The sequence below is a fragment of the Dermochelys coriacea genome, chromosome 15 (genome assembly GCF_009764565.3).
Source record: "Dermochelys coriacea isolate rDerCor1 chromosome 15, rDerCor1.pri.v4, whole genome shotgun sequence".
Taxonomy (NCBI): domain Eukaryota; kingdom Metazoa; phylum Chordata; order Testudines; family Dermochelyidae; genus Dermochelys; species Dermochelys coriacea.
Window position 1 is genome coordinate 25,525,951 of NC_050082.1, and position 27,681 is coordinate 25,553,631.

The 27,681-nt window shown below is 43.2% G+C and overlaps 1 protein-coding gene across 4 annotated transcripts; it reads left to right on the forward strand.

Annotated features, from left to right (window-relative positions):
* Nucleotides 1-150: 150 nt before the first annotated feature.
* P2RX7 (purinergic receptor P2X 7) lies at nucleotides 151-27,626 on the forward strand. Of its 4 annotated transcripts, XM_038373470.2 has the most exons (13): nucleotides 151-354; nucleotides 2,608-2,740; nucleotides 3,271-3,342; nucleotides 5,259-5,331; nucleotides 6,792-6,888; nucleotides 10,092-10,172; nucleotides 11,222-11,351; nucleotides 14,450-14,580; nucleotides 19,985-20,078; nucleotides 23,531-23,596; nucleotides 23,692-23,805; nucleotides 25,011-25,109; nucleotides 26,274-27,625. In XM_038373470.2, exons 1-13 carry the CDS (start codon nucleotides 230-232, stop codon nucleotides 26,763-26,765), a joined length of 1,707 nt encoding a protein of 568 aa, XP_038229398.2. In that variant the 5' UTR covers nucleotides 151-229; the 3' UTR covers nucleotides 26,766-27,625. The 4 variants fall into 4 exon arrangements, with proteins under 4 accessions (XP_038229398.2, XP_043354336.1, XP_043354337.1 ...); XM_043498401.1 differs by lacking the exon at nucleotides 23,531-23,596 and having other exon boundaries at nucleotides 171-354; nucleotides 26,274-27,626; XM_043498402.1 differs by lacking the exon at nucleotides 10,092-10,172 and having other exon boundaries at nucleotides 171-354; nucleotides 26,274-27,626.
* The last annotated feature ends 55 nt before the right edge of the window (nucleotides 27,627-27,681 follow it).

Sequence of the window (27,681 nt, forward strand, 5' to 3'; positions counted from 1 at the left end):
CTGGCATACTTTAACCCATTTTCTTGCTACTGATTAACAATAATGAATGATCTTTCTTTAAAGAGCATAATATACTCAGTTTATTCATCTTCCATGCTAGTAATGCAAATGGTTTTCTTACTGTGCCTTTAAGTGGTGTGGCCTGCCTAAGGGAGTTGTGGGGGTGGAAGTAGACAGAATCAAGTGGCTACAGTTCTTGAGAGCGTACATTCCAAAGGAAGTGATAATAATGGCTGCATTTTTCAGTTTGAAGAATTTATGTGAATATGAAACTTCTAAAGTTGTCCGTTTTCAGAGCGTTTCCTATGGGAGTTTGAAATGGACCTTCCATATGATTGTCTTTCTGTATGTTTGGTAAGTTAAAAGTAACTAGATGAGCAAATGTGTTTTTTATGTGGGTGATTGTCTGAATGTTTAGGACTCAGCCTTCAACAAGTACAGAGAACTTTTTCACTCTGTACTAGAGGACCAACATAAATCAGTTGTTTAGGTGCTTTTTAAAGGCAGACCAGTATTGTGTGGTAACAGGAGGGATACTATAACAGGAGGGCAGTTTAGAACAGGGAGTTGGCTGCTGGCGGTGTGGTCCTGCATATTCTTCTCTCATCCTCCTAGTAAAAAGTGCCTGAATGTAGTTTCTTTTTCAACAGGGCTGTCTGGTTTCATTTACACAGTCAGTAGAGTTACCTGAGATTTACACTGATGTAACTGAAATCAGAACCTGACCTTGAGAATCCAGGACTAGATCTGCCATTCAAGTTACCCAAGGGGTCACCCAGGGCATCAATTCTTAGAAACAGGGTTTCATGACTATTAAGTGCATAGGTCTGAGACCATAAAGGGCAGATGTTTTCCTGTTTGCCTCAGAACTGGGGCTGCTTTCAGCAATAATATTTGCTGACCAATGTCTTTAGTTATTCATAAAATATGGTTTATTATTACCAACAGGTGCTTTTACACATTGAGCAGCTGATACCAATTGCACTGGCAATAAACTTGTAAGATGTTCTATTGTCTAGTTAAGGCACCATTTCCAAATTGTTGCTGAGATCTTCTGCAGCAGCATGACTGTCCCAAATCACTTTTCTCAAGAGGGGAAAGCTGACTGAAGAAAACACATCAGAGGCAGAAAAAATAGTAAATTAGGAGTGATTTTAAAACTGACAATTGATTTAGTCAGTCGCTTCACAGTTACGCATTCTAGACACAGTTTTTCACCCCTGAAATTTTTATTTGTTAACTGAAATAGTGCTGACTCAGTCAACTAAATCACAGACTTGTCTGTGAAAGGAAACCCTTTTTAGATGACATTATTTAATGTGGACAGTGTCTTCTGAACTTACACAAAAGTTTTAGAAATGGTCAATTTCATGAGTTTGACCCATCACATTTGCACACCTCATGCTGCAGAAGCAATGGATCCTAGTGACTCTTAAAAGGTCACTGTCAACTTTTTAAAACAATTGTAAACAAACATATTTCCTTCCTTATGTTGTTGATAATGCATTAGATTATTAACAGAGTGAAAATGTTCAGGCCTACCTTTTCCAAAACGGTTAGTGATTTTGGGCGTTTAACCTGAAACTCCTGAAAGGGCTTGATTTTCAAAGGGCAGAGGGCTCAGCACTTTCTAGAAGTTAGGCCCCTTTAATATCCTTTATTTAGGGACCCAAAATGGAGACCTCCAAAAGCATTAATAACTTTTTAAACTCTTGTTCTAGAATCCAGTTTAGGAGGCACTATTTATGCCCTTTTTTTACTTTTTGCATTTCTCTCATTTTGGACAGTGAAAATACATCAAGAATAAAATTTTGAAAAGCGCCTAAATGACTTAGGAGTCTGTCTCATTGAAAGTCAGTGGAACTTCGACTCCAAAGTCACTTAGGCATTTTTGAAAATGTTACCCCAAGACAATAGCTAGGAACACTTTCAGGTACTTAGTGCTGCAGTGTTTTGGTGCCAGAGGCTGCAGAGGTGGGGTGAGTGGCTATTCATTTATTTCCAAACAACTATTTAACTGGAATATGATAGCATTTATATTGGCCTTAGGTTTTATAAAAACTTGTTTTTACAGCATGCAAATATTAGGCTAAGTTTAGGTTGGTGGTGATTCTTTAAAAATAACAGTAGTGTATGGAAAGCCCGATTTTTACTTTAAAGAGAAGCCTTTCAGATTGACCTCTTAACACATGAAGATGACATTAAGCTATCTGAAGAGACTTATGAGCTGTGATTGGTACTGCTTTTAATGGGTCCCTTGTCATGTGGCCTTTGCATGAGATGAAATGCAAAGGGAGCTGTTTCAAGCCCCCTTAAAATTAGTGGGAAACTTTGCCACTGATTTCAGTGGGGCCAGGATTTCACCCTAATAGTACACAACTACACTATACAATGTCCCTTACATACATCAGTGCACCCCATCAGAGTCAATGGGATTGGAATGGTATCACTGAGGCAATTGGCCAGAAAAATGCATTCAACGCATGACAAGATCCCAAATTCCTTGAAAAAAATTAATTTGACTTTTAATTTACAGTACACTTTTTCTAATAATCATGCCAAGAAATGACAGTGGGTTCATTTGTGCTTTCCATTTTGTTTGGTTAGTTATGTGCTTGTCACCGACAAACGGTATCAGAAAAAGGACTCTGTGATCAGCTCAGTTCACACTAAAGTGAAAGGAGTAGTTCAGACTCACTCAAGAATCTGGGACACAGCCGAATACACTATTCCCATGCAGGTGAGTCTCTGTTTAAGGTCAGGACAGCGTCTGACTTCCATTGATACATGCTGTTGCTTTGCTGGCATGTGTCTTTGTCCTGTTGCTCAGTGATTTTAACATATTAACAAGAGAAGCAGTTGTATTTGTGAGCGCGAATTAAGAAGGCTGTAAATTGGAAGCAGTAACTTTTAAGCATGGAAAAAAATATTTAAAAATGTCTTTTTATGGGATTTTAAGAAACTTGATGTTTCTACAACAAGTAATTTTTTATTTTAGTAACAGAAAATGTAGGAAAAAATTCAGTCCTGGTGTAATTCCACTGAAGTTAATAGAATTATTCCTGATTTACACTAGCATCACTGAGATCCAAATATGGATCCTCCACCAGTTTTACAGTGGAAGAACTTTGAGTTCAATGGAGTTACTCCTGATTTACGCTGGTGTGAGTGAGATTATAACCAGGCCCATTTGTCTCAGGGGTGACTGAGATCAGAATGTGGCACATAGTATTTTATTGAGACTTACTGTTTTCTTTTCTTTCTGTATAGGGAATAGACTCTTTTTTTGTGATAACCAACATAATCATGACAGAAAACCAGTTTCAAAGCGTTTGCCCTGAGGTAACTGCATTTTGTAAGTTATTTCCCACCTGCATAATGTAGCATTCTTTGGCAGAAGTAATCCATAGCAGCCTCAAACATTAATTAGTGGCTTGTGATTATGGCAATTTTGCACAAGTGAACATTGCTTTGTCTTCCTCTGCTGCTTTATTTCATTCAGCAACATGCAAAAACTAGTCTAGTTACACTCCTTTTTTTCCCCTCTGCCCTTTTGCTTTTCTCAGAGAATCAACTGGCATTGGTGTGATGTACCACACCAAAGACCCTGCAGCCAAACTTTTACCTGGGTCACACTCTCCCCATGCATTTGTTCCTCTTGTTCAACACATCTGGATTCACTGCTGGTATAAAGTGCAACTAGGAGGAACAGTGGGGTTAGAGAATTGTTGCCAGCTTCTCTGCAGTAATCTGTTGTGCTGTGCTGTAATTCTAAGCTTGATCATGCTTGGGTCTTTTTCTTTTATTTCTGTCAAAATTTGTAGCCAATTGCAGTTCTCCTATGCGTTCATTCATATAGTTATTAGAAGAGACCTGAGCTCACAGAAATGAGTTGACTGTCATTGGCTACAGCCTATATGTGCTCTTAACAAATAAGGAACTAAACAACCTGTTGTCACACTGGCTTGCACTCCATAGGCTAGGTGAGACTCAGTATTCGCCAAATGGAAAAGGGTACAAATGATAGGGAATGAAATGTTACTGCAAACCAAGGAAAGTTAAAAAAACAAAAGCTACCAAAGGCTCTTTATCTCATCTGTTCTGTTTTACCGTTTTGATGTATAAGACAAACACAGTAGTTAGTTAATAAATAAGGAACAAATTTGTATGGACAGAGACCTGAGGCACAGAGACACAAAAATGCATGCAGATTTAATAACTTTCATCACAACATAGAGACCACACTTGTTTTTGCAAATCAGGTATTTGCACATGCAACTGGGTATTTAGACAGGCAGTTGTGATCATTGGGTGTGAAAATGTGGGCACACAAATGCATGCACATTTTTAAATGTGCAAGCTGGCCTCGACTATTAAATTTTTTAAAAAAAAACAAGCATACATAACACACTTATCAGTCTACTCTTGATGAGTGGGAAACAGACAGAGAAGTAAATTCCGTGCCACTGATAGACAACACAATATCTTACAGTACACGTCCAAGCTTGTCAAAAGATTATATTCTATTCTCTGCCTGTACTCTAAATCACTGGTGCCAAAGCATCAGATTGATACCAGAGAACTGCAGAGAGAGAGAGAGAGAGAGAAATGATAAAAAAACAGCCTATTTGCTAATTGTGCATTGAGAGGGATTTGATGAGGAGAACTCAGCAAATCTGCTTATGCTCTGCAGGACTATATGGAACAGGACCATGAATATTTTCTTTAATTCTTCTATGGCTGCAACTTGAATCCCTCAGAAGCCTTTGGTTTATTCTGATACTCAGTTTTTAAAAATATTTGATATGTAAAGTAATTAAATTGGTTATTCAAATTCTCCCTTCATTGCCAATAGGATTTCAGCTGAGGAAGTGGCATGGGTGTAACCAGAACTGAATTTGATGTATTGTCCCAGAAACTCAGGGAACTTAGGAACAACTTCCTTGCATTTCCTATATCATTGGTTTGGTTTTTTTTAAATCAGATTCACCAGACAAATAAATCCTGGGCTAACTCCAGTGAAGACAAGAGATTACACCTGAGATGAATTTGTCCCATTCAGTCTTTGCTTGTACTGACCTTCTCAAAAACTGAGGTCACATTAAGCACTATGCTGAGTGAATGGGTTACAGAAGAGGGCTGTACTTCCTCTCGCTCTGTGATTTCATCTTACTGTTTGCCATTTCTGTGCAGAACATTTTACAATAGCAACAGAGAGGTAGATATTTATAATGGTCTTTTATATTTGTCTTTTTCAGTACCCCATTGCCAAAGCTGTCTGCTCTTCAAATGTGAGCTGTAAAAAAGGACACATGAACCCCCACAGTAATGGTACATGGATTCCACATTCAGATTTTAAAACTCGTAGCAGGTGGTGAAATGCAACTGTCTTTTAGTTAAAAGAAAAGGAGTACTTGTGGCACTTTAGAGACTAACAAATTTATTTGGGCGTAAGCTTTCGTGAGCTACAGCTCACAAAGTGTCACCATGAAAGGTTTGCCTCCTTCCCCCCCCCTCCTGCTGGTGATGGCTCATCTAAGTGATCACTCTCCTTACAGTGTGTATGATAAAGCCCATTGTTTCATGTTCTCTGTGCGTGTATATAAATCTCCCCACTGTATTTTCCACCGAATGCATCCGATGAAGTGAGCTGTAACTCACGAAAGCTTACACTCAAATAAATTTGTTAGTCTCTAAGGTGCCACAAGTACTCCTTTTCTTTTTGGAAATACAGACTAACATGGCTGCTACTCTGAAACCTGTCTTTTAGTTAATAATTATTAGATTGTTAAAGAAATTATGGGGTACCAGCCTTGAAGAATTTGCAACCGTAGAGCCAAATTCTGCTCTAAAATATACTGGTGCAACACCCACTGGCAATTGTGTATACAGATCTATCTGACTAGGGAGATGAACTACCAAGCACAGTGGGTGGTGAGGAGGGAGGCATAAAGACAAGAGTGGGAGACAGAAACAAAAGGAGCAGCAAGGAGAATGACATGAAATTTGTATTCACTCACCTGGATTTTTTCCACCCTGTGGAGAATTTTAACAAAAAGTGGGACTGGGCAGGGGCGGTGACAGAGAGGGTGGATGTAGGAGGGGGGATGCAAATCAGATACCACAGTACATACAGAGTCCACTCCTGCAGTGCTTTCTACAGGTGTAATTCACATTGTAGGCAGGGACAGTTCTGCATGTAGAGCGACTGCAAGATCAAGCCCTATGTAAAGGTTATGTTGTCTTTGATACCCTCAGAAAGGTTAATTAGTTCTAAAAATTTGTTAGATATCTGTGTCCTATCTTCTATGACACTGACAGCCAATAGGAGTTGTTTCCAATGGTGTAATAGTTAGTCTGTGTTTCATTGGCTGAATGGTCACTCAGTATCCTGCTGACAGTGTTGGGGGGTGAAGTTCTGTACTTAGCAGAACATTCTTGCTCTAATTTGCTCATATTGTTGAACTAAAGCTTAAGAACCCTTGAATATTGTTACTCCGGCACAACTATGGAGAAAATCCTTCACCCACATCCAATGTGCAGTATTGACAGGGGCAGGGGGAGCAGTTAAGTACTGTGCATGTGTAATGGAAGCATGGATCTGATAACCCCTCCTACAGTTAGTTCAGCCCACAAAGAGCTGCGAAAATCAAAACCTTGACTCTGATTTTAAAGTCTCTGTCCTACCTGTGTAGAGATCCACCAATACTTTGAGACTGTGTTATCCAAAGGACTGAGTCAAACTGTGTGTGTGAGAGAGCTTAGTAATAGCTAACTCTTCTTCTGTTCAGGAATTCAGACAGGAAGTTGTGTGAACTATAATGCAACAATTAAAACCTGTGAAGTCTCTGCCTGGTGCCCTGTGGAATCAATGAAAGGTGCCCCAGTGTAAGTAAAAGTGTTCACATTTTTATGTAATCAATAAGGGCCGGATCCTGCAAGATAATAGGATCTGAGGGTGCTCAGCACCTGGCAGAGGGCCCTTGGTACCTTTGTTAGTAAAACATTTGTTTACAACCCAACTTTTATTATTATTAACTCTGATTTTTATAAATTAAGTGCCATCAATTTGCTTGTAACGGCTTCTCTTTCTCTCTGATCTTGTGGTGAAGTAATAAATCCAAGCTTGTGATATCACAGTCTGTTGCCATGTGAACAATTCTAGATATCACAAATTTGTCATGGATTCACTACAGGCATTTTGATAATTAATGAGGATGACAAGGAAAAATGTGGCAAACCTGATAAGTCTCATGGGAAACATTTGCTAATTCTGACTGTGGATCATTCCAAGGGAAGTGGTGAAAGGTCTAGTGCTGGTAACATGTAAAATTGGACTGAACTAAGCTCTATTAAAATATACTGGAGTAGACTATAAGACCTAGTAGCTCTCTTCCACATCTAATTTGTATGATCCCATGATTGTAAAGTGTTCTGTGATGTAAGGGTTCCACTTTAACATGTAGTTACTCATTTGTATCAGACAAAAAAATGTAAATATGGTTATAATAAAACATTTGATTTCATTCACATGTGCAACGCAAAAGTATTCTCCACTTGAAGCCCCAGGATATAATATTGCTTCTACCAAACCCTGATATGTAGCAGCTTTTGAACTATGTGCACAAGAAACTGGGTCTCTTGTACTAAACCAGACCTTGATGCTTAGAAAAGATATACAGGGCAAATTCTCCACTAGAGTAAATTGGTGCAGCTCCTTTGACTTAAATGGAGCCGTGCCACTTTACACCAGCAGTGTATTTAGACAATGATATGGTTTTGCTTTCTTCTCCTCTCACTACCACTGCATGTGGTTTGCTAGGCTTACCCACAGAGAATAGGGTAGTGTTTAATAGGCCACCTGCTAAACTGATGTGTCCACACCACAAAACCCAGCAGTCCAATTAATATTGATTTGCCTTCTTGTTGGCAGTTCCAACAGAGATACCAAGCACTAAATAGGCCAGGGAAACTAAACTCTCCTCATATCCCAAGGGGTAGGCCCTCGAGGTTGCGAGGCAGGCATAGGGGAAGCTGCCAGTGCTGTCTTTGCTCCATTGATAGAGGACCCCATGATTGGCTTAACTCTTCTCTCCTTCAAGTCAGTGGTAAAAGTCTCATTGGGGGCTGAGACCTGAGCCCTTTTGAAAATCCCACTTTAGGGCTCCAACCCCGTATGCTGCTGAGTACTCTCAATTCCTATTGGCTTCAATGGAATTCAAGGCTGGTTAATATCTTGCAAGGTCGAGTCCTAAATTCACATAAAAAAATCAAGAGAATGGGAGTTCTCCCACTTTTGTGACAGTCATGCAGGGCAGCTTAATGAACACCCATGTTGTTAAAACTCTTGGTTTTGTTTCAGTTTAACTTCAGTGAATATTAAATATTTTCAAACATCGCACTGCGCAAGCTGGTAGCTGCATGCAGCAGGAAAGAGATTTGACCTATATTTACATTGTATAATTGGCAGAGTGCCCATATTGTTGTCCAATTTTCCTCTAATGTATCAGTGATTGGTTTTGGTCTCCTGGCAGTGACCAATGAACCAATATTTGCAACCAGGATGGCAAATCACATGTATGAGAATTCTTCACAAAATCCACTGGCATGAGTTCATGGCAGTCACTAAATGGGTAATATGAGTGTTTCTCTGCAACTTGATGCCTTCAAATATTGATATCTGGCAGAGCAATATTGGTTCTCAGCTATACCCACAATTGATTTTTCTGTGCGAGTTCTGTGCATTATAAAGAGCACTTCCCTTTCCTTCCCTTTTGTGATGGTTGAAACTGAACAAAATCAACTTTTTGCAAGAAGCTTCCCTTTTTTTTGTTTTGACTGGTCTCCAGCTCCATGCAATGCCAGGCAGAGTGACCAGAAAAAACTTACTTTAGGACAAATGTTTACAGCACCATCATAGAAGAGGTCTGGAAAGATTCCCAGGTGTCTGTCCTGAATGCATAAGCAGTTTAAAATTTTTTGATTAATCTGTTTTTAGTGTTTTAATGTTCAACATACATTATTCATTTCTTGATCATTATAAACTGAAGACTGGTTAGAAATTCTAATTGTTCAGATGATGTCCCAAAATGTTTAAGTTTCAGTTGCAGCCAGCACTTGCTTTTTCAATTTGCTTAGGAGACATGCTAAAAAGTCTGTAATTGACACTGTGTGTCAGTTGGGTAAAGTATTTCCTGTCCTTGCAGGTCTTTGACTCAGAGACTTTGGTTCTAATACAATAATGTACTAAGGAGAATGCTCCGAAGTACTGTTCTTTGGATGGGTTGCTGCTTCAGGGACCATTTGTGTCCACCTTTGGGGACTTTCTAGGTGAAAATCAAAGCTCTCCTGGCTCATTTTGAAAAGAGAATGGGAGAAGCCAGTATCTTGGCTGACATCCTCTCGCAAAAAGTTATTTTTCAAAGCTAAAGTTGTGCTGGTGCCAGGTTGACAATGCTGGAAGTTAAATTCCTCTATTTTTCCACCAAACAGGGATGGCCTGTGTAGTAGCACAGCAAGCTTCCTTCACATGGTCCAGCTGATGTGACTGAACTCTGACCTGGAGGGACCACCTCCATGGAGGAGAGTGTAGTTCAACATCTCATTTTTATAATCTGTGCCAACTGTGGTTTAAGTGTTTGTGACAAAGCCATCTGTCTACTGGGAACTGCAATGAACACACCAACTAATTTCACATAAGCCACAGCGATCACATGATAACCTCAGTCACTACTGATGAATGCCCAGATTTCAAATTAGCAATCCCCTATTATTATTTATTTGTATGACAATAGCATCTGGGGACCCCAGTCAGAATCAGGCCCCATTGTGTAGCAACTATACAAACAAGTGTAAAAGACAGTCCCCACCCCCAGAGAACTGACAATTTAAGTTTATAAGTAAAACCAAGAAAACTGTGTATTCTGTTCTCAACCCCCTGAGCCATATAACTCATTATTCTCAGTATCATGTTCTCCTACTGACAATTTCCCAGGTAATAGCAAAATAGTGTAGCATTAATTGATGTATTTAACTAAAGGAAGATAGTTGGTTTAATAGCTTTCATTGTACTTGATATGTTCCTCTTTTAGGCCCGCCATTCTGAAGAGTGCTGAAAACTTCACAGTGCTAATAAAGAACAATATCCACTTCCCAAAATTTAATCACACTGCGTAAGTGCAAACATTCATCCATCTCCTCTTAAATAGCGGTTCTACTCCAAAAATGAATGTGTAAATAAAACACTTTCACTCTGCACTCCTCTGTGTATTTAGGGCTGTATCTGCTATGCTAAGTGACAAAAATCAGGTTTGATTGCTCTTTGTTCTTCTTAACCTTTCATGACCCAATACAGCTATAGGACAGTGAGATGGACTCTATTCCTTCTCATGCATTAGTAACAAAATGACTAAGTTCTAATTGGCTACACTAGGGTAAAACCACCGAAGGCATAGGATAACATAAGTGTCACTGAAGGCATAATTTGAAGGGAATTGGGTTGCACGGTTGTCACTGAGGGAATAATTTGATCTGCAAAGCCTTTGTTACTGGTGATGATGCCCAAGAACTAAAGGACCCAGCTTGATTCTTAGACCTCATGTGGGAATTTGCAGAGCTGGTAGTTACAAAGTCCCCCCCCCATATTCTACTAATAAACTGAGCACATTTGATCATAGGCTCTGACTTCTACTGGCACCAGTGGGTGCTCGACCCCTCTCTGCCCCCGGCACCACCCCAACTCCACCCCTGTCTCGCCCATTCCAATCCCTTCCCCAAAGTCCCCGCTCCAGCCCCGCCCCCTCCCTGCCCCTATTCTGACTCCTTCCCCAAATCCCCGTCCTGGCCCCGCCTCTTCGCCGCCTCTTCTCCTGAGCGTGCCACATTCCCGCTTCTCCCTCTTCCCTCCCAGAGCTTGCTACAGCTGTTTGGCGGCTGCAAGTGCTGGGAGGTAGGCGGAGGAGCGGGAACGTGGCACGCTCAGGGGAGGAGGTGGAGGAGGAGGTGAGGCGGGGGGGAGCTTGGCTGCCAATGAGTGCAGAGCACCCCCTAATTTTTCCCTGTGGGTGCTCCAGCTCCGGAGCACCCATGGAGTGAGCACCTTTGCATTTGATACAGGTTCAGGAAGGAGCAATGAGCAGGGAGTCCCTCAATGGCATTTGTAGATGCTTTTTCAGGGAAGAGCTCACATTTATGTTTTCAAATAATTTGTGGTTCTTTGCAGAAGAAACTTTTCACCAAAATTGAATATTTCATGCACATTCAACAAGATAACTGCACCAGGCTGCCCAATTTTCCAGCTGGGAGATATTTTCCAAGCAACAGGAGAAAATTTTTCAGAGATGGCAATTCAGGTCTGTGGCATGACTCCTGTCTTCCATTCAGAACACCTCCATGGTATTTCTCTTTCATTTTCATTGTTAAACGTTGCAAACAATGGAATTGTTCCAGTTTTAAGGGCTGATCCTGGGAGGTGCTGGGCATCCTCAACGCTGCAGTATTTCATGAGAATTGAGGGTGCGCAATATCTTCTAGGATTGGGCCCATATTGATTTAATACACATTGGATTTTGTTGTCAGTAATTAAACAGTCTTCTTAGGCCAGTCAACATGGACTCTTCCTCTCCTCAGGATTCTGTTAAAGGGCATCTTGAGCCATGTATTCGGGGGAAAGATTCCCTACCACCTCCCCAAAAGCTAGACTGGCACAAGAATTCCTGTGACAACCTAGCTCTGTCTACGCTGGGGGTTAGGTTGGGTTAATGACATCTCTCACCAGTATGGATTTTTCACACCCCTGAGAGAGGTAGCTATGGTGATATAACTTTTCAGTGTAGATGAGCTCTGAGGGTATGTCTTCGCTGCCATGAGAGGTGTGACTGCAGTGAAGTCCTGGCAGCACAGGGTTAGCCACTCAAGCACATACCCAGGCTCTCATTGTGTAGCCTGGGGCTGCTGCAGCTTCGCTGTTGTGGTTAGTCAAACTAGCTAGATCAAAGTTAGCTCGGGTGTATCTACAGTCCCACCTCTCATTGCAGTGTAGATGTACTAAGGCCATGTCTACACTACAAACTTTTGCTGTCGCAAGTTATGTTGGCATACAGCCGGGGCAGTTAGCATGTGCGCATGCAAAAACCATTCTGTGCAAGTTAAAAGCAAGTAAATAAATTAATGGAACAGAAGTTAAGAGGAAGGAACGTTCATGTCTGTTTTCGCTAAACATATAGCTACCATGCCTCTCACAGGTTAGTATATGTGAAGCTGTGGTGGGCCTTACAGTCCACTGGTGTGGAGTGGTAGGGGTGATGCCATGTGGAATGTTGATGGAGGTCTAGGGAGCTGCTGTAATTGAGTTCTCCACGCACTGCAAAGGGAAGCGAGCCTGCGGTTGTTGATGCTGTAGGTCCACAAGAGTCTGCAGCATCCATGTTTGCTGCTGGAGAAGCCCCATTATTTCCTGGTGCACCTTCCTCTCCTTTTCCTGCTGGGACTCCTTGCCCCTTCTCCAGTCCACTCTTTCCTTCTCCATATAGTCAGCACCCTGCAGGTGCTCTGCTAGTGGTCTGATGCAGCTCTGGCTTTCCCCATTGTTTCTCTTCTTTCTCCTCCTTATCTGGCTCAGGCACTCCACAGGTGTGGAGGGGGAACCCCTCAAGGCCACTACAGCAGCAGCTAGAGATAAAACAGCCAGAGGTAGCATTGTTAATATCGTCACAACAGCAAGTGAAAGTTCAGGTTCAGAACTCCTTTCCCTTGCTCTCCTAAAGCTTTAAACAAGACATACTAAACACTTCACTTCTGCTTTGGAGTGTTTGTGCACGGCTCCACTCACAGCACCAGCCAGGGTGAGTGTGGCCCGCCAGGAGGAGGGAAAGGGGGAGGGAAGTATTCGGTTGTATGAAACTAGGAGTATAGTGCAGTAGAGTGAATGCTAGCACCATTTTCACAGGCAGCAGTGATTTTAGCTGATATCTTATTCCTGGGGTTAACAAAGGTACAGAGAGTACTGCTGCTGCTGGTGTCCCAAAATTGCCGGGGCACATATGCTGCTAGTCTCTTTATTGCAATGGTGCCTGCTGAAGTTATTGCCGACTTGTATGGGAAACCATCCTACCGTGGAGGAAGAAATAAGGCTGCCATCCCTTATTTGTATTTCCTCACCCTACTATAGGAGAAGGACACCCCAACATTAGTAGGGTGAGGAAATACAAATAAGGAAGAGGGGAGAAACCCTTGCAGAATATGCATTAGACATAGTGGTGTCAGTGTAACAATACAATAAAAGTTGTGTTCCAGCCTGTGGGCAGTAGGAGAGAAAGATGTAGCCCCTGGGATGAGCCGGAATGATGGCCACTGGTGACGATGGGGAAGATGATGGCGATGAGGACAATAATGGCTAACGTTTCAGGTTGTTCTGCAAGGGATGGTGTGACTATATGGATTTTCAGATGTACATTCTGTATTATTTCTCTCTACCTGACTGAGCTGGAGCATCAGTGACTTAGCTAAATGTATTAATAAATTATTGTAAATATAGAACAGTTCCTATAATGTGAGTGTTGCAACTGTGCACATCAGGGCTCCCAATTAACCAGTAATTTTAATAACACTGGGCCTGATTTTGGGACAAGAACCTGTCAATCCTCAAAGTGATAACTGTGAATTCTTAAGTAATCAATATAATTAATATATAATCTATAGATCAGGCTACAATTGTCACTAGAGTGGTCAGTGTCTGGCTTTTTGGTGTTACTGCGTTGCCATAATGGCACCTACATCTGTGAGAGACAAATTTAAGTGTAGACATGTGCGCAACTCGGTCAATGCAAGGCTCCTTACGTCGACCTAACTTTGTAGTGTAAACCAGGCTTCTGCCTCACAATGCCTCTGTAAGATTGATAATTACAGATGGGTGAAATGGAGATACATAAATATGAAGTGATTTTCTCAGAGCCAGAAACTGAACCTAGTTCTGCTGAGGTCCCGGTCCGCAGTACCATCAAAGCTGCAACGTTCAGCTCTGGATCCCAGATCCCCTGCAAAATTAATGGGAGTTTGCGTTTGGGATTTTAGTTTGAGCCCATCTTTGCCATTCAATTAAACTAATCAGAAAGTGGCAATGAAGTTGGAATTTTTGTTGTTAGGATGAGAAATTGGCCAAAAAATAAGATATGCCTTCAGAATCTGAATGAATTCTAGCTTGTAGCTAGTTTGATCTGTGCAGTTCATTAAGCCACTTGAGAAGAAAGTCTTTGCTAGAGGTAGAAATATACCGTAAGTACAAGTGTATTTATAGGTGTGATCCTGCCATTGGGCCACAATCAAATCTCCTCTGATGTCAGTGGGAGTTTGGTGCACAGAGCAATTTCAGAGCCAGGCCTGGCACAGTCTTTTTTTTCTTTTTTTGTGCTCCTGAATGCATTTAAAGTGTGTGTTCCCTTTCTGTGTCAAGGGCGGAATCATGGGCATTGAGATTAACTGGGACTGTAACCTGGACAAATGGTTCCACCGCTGCAGTCCACAGTACAGTTTTCGTCGCCTTGATGACAAAACGACGACTGAATACCCTGGTTACAACTTCAGGTAAAAGATATTTTTAAAATCCTACATTGCAAAGCAGTGTATTATCTGTATTGCTTGAGTGATATGGATGTGCAGGTGGAATTAGGCAGGTGGAAACCGAGGGGTTTGTAGCTAGAGTGATGGAGCCCTGGCTGCTGTTCTTGACTATGCCACATATTTCTGCTGTAATCTTTCTTTTTTATAATAGCCACTGTTGTACTTATGAACCTAACTTGCATGCATAGTTACTACAGTTGCCTATGCATTATCAGTCAGTCTCATCACGTACACAAACAACCACTCAGGCATGCAATTGGTCATTAGTGCTTGCATTTACCAAGCCTTTGTGCACAGGTCTAGTGAATGTACGTGCAAATTAAGATCCGAATCCTGCAAACTCTTCCATGCAGATGGATCTTTGCTCCCGCATGGAGCTCCATTGAGTGAGGCTATGTATAGCACAGGAGTCTGCCTGCCTGAAACAGTTCATCTGATTGGGGACCTAGCTGTACACACACTGTTCTGAGCCGGACCCCTAAAATCCCTTCTCTTTCCCCCAGGTCATAGTCTTCCTTTATTTGACTTGTGTGTGATTTTTATTATGTTAAGGGCTTGAATGGAATTACCATAGTGCTTAGGAGCCCCAGCCATGGGTCAGCACCCCATTGTGCTGGGTGCTGTACGAACACAGAACAAAAAGAGCTTACAATCTAAGACAAAAGGCAACAAGTAGATACTGACAGACAGACAGACGGGGGACCACAAGGAAACAATGAGACAGTGTGGATCAGCATGGTGGGCAAGTGGTTTCAGTGTGATGGAATGCTAAAAGTGTCTTATAAAATTCAATCACTAGATGGTACAGTGTGTAACATACTGTACTTGAGCAGGTAACAGCTATACCTGGCCGTGCATTAAAATATCTTAAAGAGATACATCTTGTGTATCGCTCTCCATGATGGGCCCTCTGTGCCCAGTCCAGATCTAGTACAGAACTCTAGTAGCAGCTTTCCAAACTACTGTGTGCAAGGAAGATGTGACATGACATGAGTAAATGACACCAACGCCCTAAGTATTGTCAAGATTTTTGTAGACATCGCAGAAGGGTTTTGAAGGAGGATAGCAAGGTCGCTTTGTGAATGTTTAGGTTTGTTATAAAATGAATGGGCCGTGTCAGAGCACCTAGGCAGGAGGGCACTTTGTAAAGAACATTATATGAATATATAAAAACATAGATCTGTAGCGAGATCGTTTTGCTACAGTTCAGCACAGTTAGCTCTGCTCAAGGGAAGCCCAGCCCTGGCATTGTGGAAGTGTGGCCAATCAGGGCTTAAGAAACATAGAATAGCATGCCTGTTTGGGGAAGTCTGTGCATTGCCAGCTCACGTGATGACTGGCTAGTGCTACTGCTATTCATCAGTGGCTTCCATGAGCATGGAAAATCCCGCACCCAACCCCCACCACTTTCTCAAAGAATAAAAACAAAGGAAGAAGAGCATTTGTGTGCAGCAGTTTAACATCAATGATGTGTAATTTAAAATAACAAAACAGGGCAATGAAGATTAATGGGCAGTGAGTTTGGATTGGTTAGATTGGTTAAATCCTAATAGAAAATTGGCCTGACAAGTCTGACAAAGCTAATTAAAACAAGAAGAAAAAGAAACCCTGCACAAAATCCACTTCTTTTTGGAGCATGCTTTTTTTTCCAAGCATATTTACAGTTTTGAAGGAAAAAGCTCCGTTGTTCTTCTGAGAATAACTCAGCCCGGGATTAATTGTTTTCCTGGTGATGGGGCTAAATTCTGCTCTCAATTACACTGGTGTAAATCAGGAGTAATTCCACTGACTCCACTGAAGCTCCTCCAGATTTAGCACTGGCGTAATAAGGGAGACTAGAGTCTACCCCACAGACACTCTTTTCCTGTGCACATTACAGGAGAGTTTTTTCTGTAAAGATCCTGAAAAACTATTGCTCGTGTGAGTAAGATTTACTGATAAAGTGAAGCTACATTGACTTCAATATGACTACTCGGATGAGTAAGGATTGCACGATTGGGCCCTGCCCTCAACTGATTGTGACTGAATCAAACTAATTTTATATGTGATAGAATGTCACATGGTAATGTGCAAAATAAAGGGTATTAAATATCTTGTGCATTCCTGGGTAGGTCTGGGGAGCAATAGGTCCTTGTAACATGTCCAGGGGGCCTTTGTCACAGGAGAGTGAGGCTACATAAGGGTTATCCTAGAGGGAATACATTTCAGGGACCTTTTTATCATCTGAGTGAGGATAAAGTTCTGGAAGTCAAGTTATTGTCCAAAGCCTGAACCATGCAAACTGTTCTGTGTGGGTGAACATCAGTGTCTGCGTGCAGCTCTGTTGACTTCAGCTGAGTTTCAAAGGGAGTTTTGCCATAGACTTAAATGGCATCAGGATTAGGCTACAAATGTTAGGTACAAATTTGAGGTGCAATGGGCCACTGCCCAGCTGGTCATCAATGATGCTCTTAATATATCAAATCAGAGCACTAAGCTGTTGCAAAGGAGAAAGTTTCTGTGACATCCTAAGTAAATGTAAAGTGACTTCTCCTCCTGGGGATAGAAAACCATATGGGGAATACTATCTGATCCTGAACACCTAGATAAAACCTGAAAATAGAACGTCACAGAGCTGCAGGCATCAACGCAGGCTCAGCCAAGTGCTGGCTAGCAAAACATGCCTCAGCTGGAGATCACAGAAACGCTGAACGCAAGATAAAAGAGTGTTTCATGTCTGTGCAGCTAGGAAAAGCAGAACCATTACATTGTGTATTGCTGAGTAACTCACTGCCTTAAGAACAGATCTCGGCAAAGGGGAAGTTAATGAACACAAGACATGGAATGCAGATTAAAAGCACTTCAGAGTTCTGCAGAACTGAGATGGGAGAGGGCTGGGCTGCAGCAGGTGGGAGTGAGCGAAAGCTGGCTGATGGCTGATTTGCGGGTATCAAGGCAATGACAGAGACACTCACTGCCTGCCTTGTACAGCTTTAGGAAACATTGTCTTTTTTGGTCCTACCCTAAATAGGAGCAGGTGCTCTCAACTCTCAGCAGGAAGTGGGCGGCACTCAGCGCCTCTCAGGAAACTCTCAGTACCTTGCAGGAGTGGGCCCAGCAGTTGCAGGAAGTCCTGAGATTTCTGACGAGAAACTGCTATGCTGGGTAAAATGCCCCTTGAAGTGTGGTGCTTGAATGCTCAGGAATGTTGGGTCAAATCCACTGGTCCTGCCTCAGTTTTTGTTCAGGCCTTAAACGCATCCTGACAGCCATTTGCCTGACTAAGGATTGTGTAAAAACTGAGCCTGGGGCCAGTTGCCTCCCTCTAAGGGAAGACCCATGGGAGGGGCTAAGGGAAGAAACTTGCACAGGATTCCTCCCATGAACAGACCACGGGGCCCACACATCGATTCCAGGGCATTAGCAGCAGGCCAGGGGCACCTGTGCAAAGATCCTTTGCCTCTTGTCCACCTAGCAGCCCTGTGTCCCCTCACCCCAACTCTCTGGCACTGGGGGTGTACTAGAGCCATGCTGACAAGGCTTTCTTAGCCAGCAGCTGCCCTTGGGTCCTGCCTTTCAAGGGGGATCCCCCACATAAAGTGGAAAGCAGGAATGACAGGAAGATAATACAGGCTAGGTGGGGTTGTACTACTTCTCTCTCGGGAACTCCTCCTGCCTCAGGTTGTTGTTCTTGCTTGGATCCACAGGGTCTAGGGTGAAGGGGAAACAATGCTGCTCCACCATCCTGCTGTGTCCTTGGCAGCATAGTTACTGCAGTGCAGCATGAGACACAGAGCAGAGTCTTCTGATTGGATACGTGCAAGGAATTGAGGGAAGCAAACTGCAGAGTGCAGCGACTCCCTGGCTTTGGTGCCAAATCCAGCCAGAGCCCCACCTCAGCAATGAACCCACAGAGGGGCTTCTATGAGATTGGGCACCAAACCATGGAGACAGCACCCTTGCCCCCTTCTTTTACCATCCGTTTTTGGGTTCCAGTGAGTTTGCCTCCTCTCAGGTAGTGGATGTGGAGGGAGAATATGGCCCATGGAGAGCAGCTCCAAACTGGATTGTCGGGTTGTTCAGTGGTTCTGGCAGATGTGGCTCCGGATATTGATGATGGGCAAGATGAACTGAAACCCTGGAAGGTGGGAAAATTGTGTTTCCCTTAATGCTTTCATGCCATCTGCGAGATGAGTAATTACAGAGCAGAGAGCTCAGCTGATGGCCTGACATCTGGGGCCATTTCCCATTGAACCCCACCTGCTTTTACCAGAGATTTTGGTTACTACCCAGGAGACTAACCACTAAATGAAATCAGTATCTGCAGTGACAGAGAGTCCTTGAATTACTTTCCACAGAGCTGACACCTGCTTACCCCACTAAAATAATTACAGTTGGAATTACTAGCTAAATGAATCCAAAGAGAACACACATTAGAAAATATTGAAGTAAACCTATCAAGAACAGGACAGTGCTTTCAGCCTGGAGCACTGACACGACTGATACAAATGTTGGTATTGGAGTTAAGATGTTAATGTCATTGAATATTTCTCAGTGAGTCTCTCAGTTTGAGGTTTTTTTAAATGACTTTACCTGATTTCCCAACTTTTCAACATCAGGTGGGAGCATTCCCTTTGTTCAATGTTCACAGTGTCCCTGTTTGCTGATCCTTATGCTGGCGTTATCAGTGGAATTTCTCATGGTAATTGACTTTGGGGATGAGGAGAAGGATGTTGTGTAGTGGGTAGAATAAGGGGCTGGGTTTCAGGAGTTGTGGGGTCAATTTTCTCCCTTCTGCAACTGAGGTGGTGTGTGTGACCCTGTCCCAGGCAGCTACATGAGTTATAAAGCTGCCATTTATCCCTGCAGCTAATACTCTCATTAGTTTCGAAACAGAGCAGCAGAGCTGAGCAGAAAGTGACTATAAAAACCAGTGGAAGAAAGGGACTCTAAGAGCTCAGAGTAGGTGCAGACAACACAGTGGTAAAAGCACTGGTGCGTGGGAGACACTAGAGTTCCCACCATTGCCAGCAGCTAAAATCTTCCTGGGTTTTTCTTTCTGCTTTTCCTGTAGCTGACTGCCTCTCTAGAGCCTCTAAAAGTAATCCTTTGATTCAGAACAGCACATCCCTTCCTGGGCATTGCTCTGATTTTTCTAAGCTTCTGTGATGTGAGCTGGGTGAAATGCTGTTCATCAAAGTGACCCACAATCTGTGGCAGCACTCATGGGTCCTGGGAGAGGAAGAGCTTTGACTTCGTAACTGAGGGTAGCATACTAAACGGGCAGAAATGGGAGGAGGCAGTAGAAACAAAACCCCATTTTATTCTCTAGCCCAGAGACATTGAATTCCCCTGACATGCTGCATGGATCCTTGTTTGGTTTTGACAGATTTGCAAAGTACTACAAATCGCCCAATGGGATGGAGGAGCGGACGCTGATCAAAGCCTATGGGATACGATTCGACATCCTCGTCTTCGGCACAGTAAGAGCAATCCTGTTTTCTAATCACCGCTGCAAACCTGTCTGCTTCCAAAAAGACATGAGAATTTCTTGCCCTTTGGCAAAAATAACTCCAGTGATAACAACAGCATCTCAGAGAGGTGATTAAGAAAAAGCAGACAGCATGCAGGGAGTGGAAGATGGGAGGGATCAGCAAGGAAAGCTACCTTATTGAGGTCAGAACATGTAGGGATAAAGAGAGACAGGCTAAAAGTCAAGTAGAGTTGGACCTTGCAAAGGGAATTAAAACCAATAGTAAAAGGTTCTAGAGCCATATAAATAAGAAGAAAACAAAGAAAGAAGAAGTGGGACCGCTAAACACTGAGGATGGAGTGGAGGTCAAGGATAATCTAGGCATGGCCCAATATTAAACAAATACTTTGCCTCAGTCTTTAATAAGGCTAAAGAGGATCTTAGGGATAATGGTAGCATGACAAATAGGAATGAGGATATGGAGGCAGATATTACCATATCTGAGGTAGAAGCGAAACTGAAACAGCTTAATGGGATTAAATCGGGGGGCCCAGATAATCTTCATCCAAGAATATTAAAGGAATTGACACCTGAAATTGCAAGCCCATTAGCAAGAATTTTTAATGAATCTGTAAACTCAGGAGTTGTACCGTATGATTGGAGAATTGCTAACATAGTTCCTATTTTTTAAGAAAGGGGAAAAAAAGTGATCCAGGTAACTACAGGCCTGTTAGTTTGACATCTGTAATATGCAGGGTCTTGGAAAAAATTTTTGAAGGAGAAAGTAATTAAGGACATTGAAGTCAATGGTAAATGGGACAAAATACAACATGGTTTTACAAAAGGTAGATCATGCCAAACCAACCTGATCTCCTTCTTTGAGAAAGTAACAGATTTTTTAGACAAAGGAAACGCAGTGGATCTAATTTACCTAGATTTCAGTAAGGCGTTTGATACCGTGCCGCATGGGGAATTATTAGTTAAATTGGAAAAGATGGGGATCAACATGAAAATTGAAAAGTGGATAAGGAATTGGTTAAAGGGGAGACTACAGTGGGTCCTACTGAAAGGTGAACTGTCAGGCTGGAGGGAGGTTACCAGTGGAGTTCCTCAAGGATCAGTTTTGGGACCAATGTTATTTAATCTTTTTATTACTGACCTTGGCACAAAAAGTGGGAGTGTGCTAATAAAGTTTGCGGATGATACAAAGCTGGGAGGTATTGCCAATTTAGAGAAGGACCAGATATCATACAGGAGGATCTGGATGACCTTGTAAACTGGAGTAATAGTAATAGGATGAAATTTAATAATGAGAAGTGTAAGGTTATGCATTTAGGGATTAATAACAAGAATTTTAGTTATAAGCTGGGAACACATCAATTAGAAGTAACGGAGGAGGAGAAGGACCTTGGCGTATTGGTTGATCATAGGATCACTATGAGCCGCCAATGTGATATGGCTGTGAAAAAAGCTAATGCGGTCTTGGGATGCATCAGGAGAGGTATTTCCAGTAGGGATAAGGAGGTGTTAGTACCGTTGTACAAGGCACTGGTGAGACCTCACCTGGAATACTGTGTGCAGTTCTGGTCTCCCAGGTTTAAGAAGGATGAATTCAAAATGGAACAGGTACAGAGAAGGGCTACTAAGATGATCCGAGGAATGGAAAACTTGTCTTATGAAAGGAGACTCAAGGAGCTTGGCTTGTTTAGCCTAAGTAAAAGAAGGTTGGGGGAGATATGATTGCTCTCTATAAATATATCAGAAGGATAAATACCGGAGAGGGAGAGGAATTATTTAAGCTAAGTACCAATGTGGACATAAAAACAAATGCATATAAACTGGCCACCAGGAAGTTTAGACTTGAAATTAGACAAAGGTTTCTAACCATCAGAGGAGTGAAGTTTTGGAATAGCCTTCCAAGGGAAGCAGTGGGGGCAAAAGGTCTATCTGGCTTTAAGATTAAACTCAGTAAGTTTATGGAGGAGATGGTATGATGGGATAACATGATTTTGGTAATTAATTGATCTTTAAATATTCATGGTAAATAGGCCTAATGGCCTGTGATGGGATATTAGATGGGGTGGGATCTGAGTTACCCAGGAAAGAATTTTCTGTAGTATCTGGCTGGTGAATCTTGCCCATATGCTCAGGGTTTAGCTGATCACCAGATTTGGGGTTGGGAAGGAATTTTCCTCCAGGGCAGATTGGAAGAGGCCCTGGAGGTTTTTCGCCTTCCTCTGTAGCATGGGGCACGGGTCACTTGCTAGAGGATTCTCTGCTCCTTGAAGTCTTTAAACCACGATTTGAGGACTTCAATAGCTTAGACATAGGTGAGAGGTTTTTCGCAGGAGTGGGTGGGTGAGATTCTGTGGCCTGCGTTGTGCAGGAGGTTGGACTAGATGATCATAATGGTCCCTTCTGACTTTGGTATCTACGAATCTATGAAACAGTGTAGCCCTTATGAGAGGCAGCACTGCCTAGTGATTACAGCATAGGACTGTGGCAGGGACCTGGGTACAATCTTGGTCCTGAGAGTGACTTTCTGTGTGACTTTGGACGAGTTTCTTCCCCTCTTTGTGACTCAGTTCCCCCGTCTGTAAAACGGAGGTTGTGCACGGTACCTACGGCAAGGCGGGGCTTGTGACACTTGCTGTTCGTAAAATGCACTGAGGTCATTGGAGGGGAGGTGCAATAGAAGGGCATGGTATTATGGTTACGTACTGTCCCTGTTAGACAGTGTTTGACATCTACAAAGCACTACAGAAATGAAGGGCCTGATTTTGCCAGTGGGGCCCCAGTGGGAGGGGAGGATCCTGGGCACTTTGCAGGATCGAGTCCTATCAAATGAATCTTCAGATGAATGGCAGGACTTGGCCTTGCCATACTGTGGGATCAGAGATCAAAGCTTGGTCCCTCATTCCTGGGCTAGCAGGTGCCACTCATAGCTCCAAGGATGGGGGTGGAGGGGGATAATGCCCTGGGGCCCTTGTTTGGGTGGAATGATGTACCCAGAAGGGAGCGCTGCTTCTTTCCTGCTGTCGGAGGCGGAGGGGAAGGACACTTCTGCTGAAGGGGGAGAATAGGTGAAGTGGAAGCCTTTGTGTCATTGCTTAATGTTGTACAGATGAGGACTCCCTCTCTGTCTCTGGTTCCCCTTCCAGCTGGGAAGGGGACCTTGGGAAAAGTGACTGGCTCTGATTGAAAGAAGATAAGGGATCCTTCCAGCGGGAGACAGCAGGGCTAAAAGAGAACCCTTAGTTCCCAGCTGGATGTAGCAAAACTACCCTTTAACTTAAACATGTTCCACCTGGTTAGGTGCTTTAAATCCGATCATGTCAGAAGAGCTAGAAATCTTGCACATGACAGCAATTTGGCTGGGCCCGATCATGCAGCAATCCTTGCTGTTCTTCTGCAAACTGAAGGACATTATCTGAATTCTGACTCTCTTCTGCTTTGCCTAAGGCTGGACGGTTTAACATCTTTGAGCTGCTGGTGTACACCGGGTCTGTGCTGTCCTACTTTGGCTTGGTAAGAGATTTATTTTCTGTCCTGATAGAGCTGCTTCTGGAGACGCAGTCTCATTAAGAAAATGGAATCACTGCTCACTTTTGTTTTGCATGCAGGCTCAGTTCATTATTGATTTTCTTATTACTTCATACACTTATCCCTGCTGCAAAACATCCATCAAGGAATATTACTTCAGGGAGAAGTGCGAGTCTGCTCCGGGACCAAAATGGGTAAGGGATGCAATTAGCTGCTAAAGTAGTAGGAAAATCCAGTGTATTGGGCCCTTCATTGGGTCCTTCATCAGCTCTCTGTGGATTTGTTCCCAATACACCACTGCTCTGAGTTCTCCTGCCCCCAGTGCATACCTTGCAGGAATGAGTTGCATGCTGGGGAGTGGTGTGAGTGCAGGAGTGGATCTTAGCATTGCAGGACTCCTTGCAGCCACACAGAAAAATGGCCAATGGGTCCCTATAGTTATGGGTCACACCTCCTCCCCCAGCCAGCCATTACTCAAAATCCTTCAGGCATGGGGCCACTGGGAAACCCCACAGAACTATGCTCTGCAGTGCATAGAGGTTGTGGACCCAGGGCCTGAGCCCCCTGAATGCTGCTCCTCTGCACTTGTCTACTACAGTCAGGACCTTTGACAGCTGCAGGGGGTGAGGCAGGTTTCACCCTTTAGAGAGCAGTGGAAAGATGCTGTAGAACAGTGGTTCTCAACCTATTTACCAGCATGAGTCACATATGCAGCTCTCTCTGTGTTACGTGGGCACATGCACACAATATATATGCACTTCCTGTATGGGCCTGAGGATGTCACATGGGCTGCAGCTGTGTAATGAGTGGGTCATGGGTTGAAAACCACTGCTGTAGAGAGAGGGTTGTCTCTAATTAGAGCATTCCTCAGAGCTTCTCCCCCCCTGTAATGGTTAAGGGCATTTGCTTGAAAATAGTTTTGTTACTCTCAAGTCCATCAGCTCCAGTCCACATTCAGCTCCAGTATCTCCTCTCTAGAAATTCATGCTGCACACATCACTGTGGCATCCTGAACAGCTGAGCTTCTAGGCTGGGATTTCAAAGGAGTCTAAGGGAGTGAGGTGCCCAAATCTGAGCTCTAAAGCCTTGTACAATCCAACTCCCACCTACAGCTCCAGCCTCCTCTCTTCCTGCTCCCTGGGCTCCATCCCAGGCTAATACCTGACTGTTCCTTTTGTCTCTCTCACCTGGTCCTATGCCTGGCCTTCCTCCATGCTGCCTCCTATGCCAGGAACAGCCTCCCAATGAACATGCAGCTTCAGAGAGATTTTTATCTGAGTAAGGAATGCAGGATCTGGGCCTCGAGGACCCTAGTTATGGGTCAAATCAATACAGTGTAAATCCCGAGTATTCTAAATAAATACTCCAGCTGAGGATGCTAATGTCTTTTGTTGCACAGACCCTGATGTATGTGTCATATGTTGATGACCCACACGTTATTCTGGTACACGAACCATTGAGGACGAGTCTGCAGAACGTTAAAGGCGAGATTGTTCAGGTAAGTTCAAGCATTTACTGTTATGACTTTTTGTGGATTTATTTCCTTAGTGACTTGAGTTTTTTCTCCCTGAGTTTCTAGCTAGGTTTTGGAAGGGCCACGCTTGTGATCCTGGGAAATGCCTGAAGTTGACTGTTGGGAACTCGAGACTGTATTTTTTATAGATTAAAACTAGAAGATCTCATTACTGCCCAGTGGGTGTCCTTAGGCCTGCATGAAACAACTTGGGGTACATCTACGCTGCAATAACAAACCCGTAGCACAGAGTCGCAGAGCCTGGATTAATTGACTAGGGGTTTTGGGGATAAAAATAGCAGTGTCGACTTTCAGGCTCAGGCTGGAGCCCAGGCTTCGAGACTCTCCCCCCTTGGGGGGTTTCAGAGCCTGGGCTCCAGCCTGAACATCTACACAGCAGGTTTTAGCCCTGCAGCCTGAGTCCTGTGAGCCTGAGTCAGCTGACCCAAATCAGCCCCGGCCATGCCACAGATCTTTTATTGCAGCATTCAGATACCTTGGTTCTCAGTCCAGCTCCCATTGGATGGGTGTTCTCATCACAAAAAGACAACCACTCTAATTGGCACTCATTGGGTCCTTTCTTGGCTGTCTCGGGGGACAAGCCAAGGACCATGAAATTGACTTACCCATGCAGTGCTAAAGATACATAATACAAGGATTAAGGAACATGGACGGGGAAGCATAGGGGAAGTTTCTATTGCAATTGCCTGTGCTGTGACCACTATGTAGATAAAGGACTGTCACCCAATGTGTCTCTCTAATATCCTGGGACTGACACAGCTACAACTACACTGCTTAGAATCCTGTCACTAATACAGTCAATCATTGGGTATAAACTCACAAAACAGATTTAAAAGAATATTCTGATCCTGTCTCATACAGAGTGGGAATGAACCAACAGCTCCCAGGGTTTGTTCCGCATTAGAATTTAAAGCCAGTAACCATTTGTTTTCCTGATCTTCCTCTTTACTGTTATATTATACTGTCCTGCTGCATTAAATGTGAAGCTTGAGCAGTTAGAATCAAATCTGTGAATACAGAGGGATTCTCTAATGACAGGTAAGTGCAGACGTAGACACAGAGCAAAGAAAATGCTACATTTTTTCATTTGCACTCTGACTCCTCTGATTAAGTGTTTGGGAATTTTAGTTACAGAAAGACACTGGGGCTTTTACTGACACGACCAAGCTCACAGCACACTATCCCATTCGGGTCCCTGCCTTAGCAAAAGCCCATGAGATGCAACCCCTTAAAAGCGAAGGACAAACTTCTCCATCCCATGACCGCCCGGCTTGGTGCTGCTGTGGGAAATGCCACCAAACACAGTCTTTCCGGGAGCAGCTCTGCTGCCGAAGAAAAGAAGGGTCATGCATTACAACCTCGGCTTTGTTCGAGCAGCTCGTTCTTTCCAGATCGGCTCTGGAGTTTATCCTGCTTTACAAAGAGCCCTTGTTGGACTTGAATACTGAGACCCTCAATAACCATCTTCGTCACTGTGCTTACAGACAGTATATTCACTGGCGTTTTGGCTCTGCTGAGGTGGAGAGCAGTGCCCTGATACCAAGTTGCTGCAGGTGGAAGATCAGAGAAACTTTTCCCAGTGAGGATGGCAAGTATACTGGTTTAGAGAGGAAGAATTAACCTTTATTAAGCCTCTATTATATAGCTCCAGAACCACAATTAAACTTATGTCCCAGTTAAACCTCCTTAATTTCTCTTCTGAGACATTTTAAAAAGAAAAGCGTGATTTCTAAGAATCCACTGCTGTATGACTGAATTCTATATTCTGTGTTGTTAAAGAGGCAGTATTAGCTAATGATTAGTGCAGGAGACTGGGAGTCAGGAGTCTTGGATTCTGTTCCTCACTCTACCGCTGACTCTCTCTGTGACCTTGGAAAGGGTACATAGCCCATAGCTTTCAAATGTTGCCCCAATATTTGCATGCCCAGTATTGGACACTTTGGCCCTGATGTTCAGAGGTGCTGAGTACTCAACACTCCAACTGAAAATTAGACTGCACCAACAGCTACCTCAAGGTGGGAACCCAAACATTCAGAGAATCAAAATTAGAGGACTTTTGAAAATTTGACTCTTAACTTCTTAGTGTCTGTTTCTCCATCTGTCAAATGTGGATAATACCTACCTACCTTAGTAAAAGGCTTTTGAGTCTTGGATGAAAGATGCTTTAGAACTGCAGAGTATTATTGTTTGCGCGGGCTCGGTCCTGCAAATAGTTATTCATGTGAGTAGTCTGTAGTCATGCAAGCAGTCCTAAGGTCCAGAGAATGGGCTTGCAGGATTGAGCCCCTTGAGGGTGTATTTCATAGACAAAGTCATGCACAAACTGTGTAGCATTTCAGATTCTTTCAGCTTTGTGGTTGATCAAATCTGTTACCAGAGGAAACCACAGGTTTCAGAGTAGCAGCCGTGTTAGTCTGTATTCGCAAAAAGAAAAGGAGTACTTGTGGCACCTTAGAGACTAACAAATTTATTAGAGCATAAGCTTTCGTGAGCTACAGCTCACTTCATCGGATGCATTTGGTGGAAAAAACAGAGG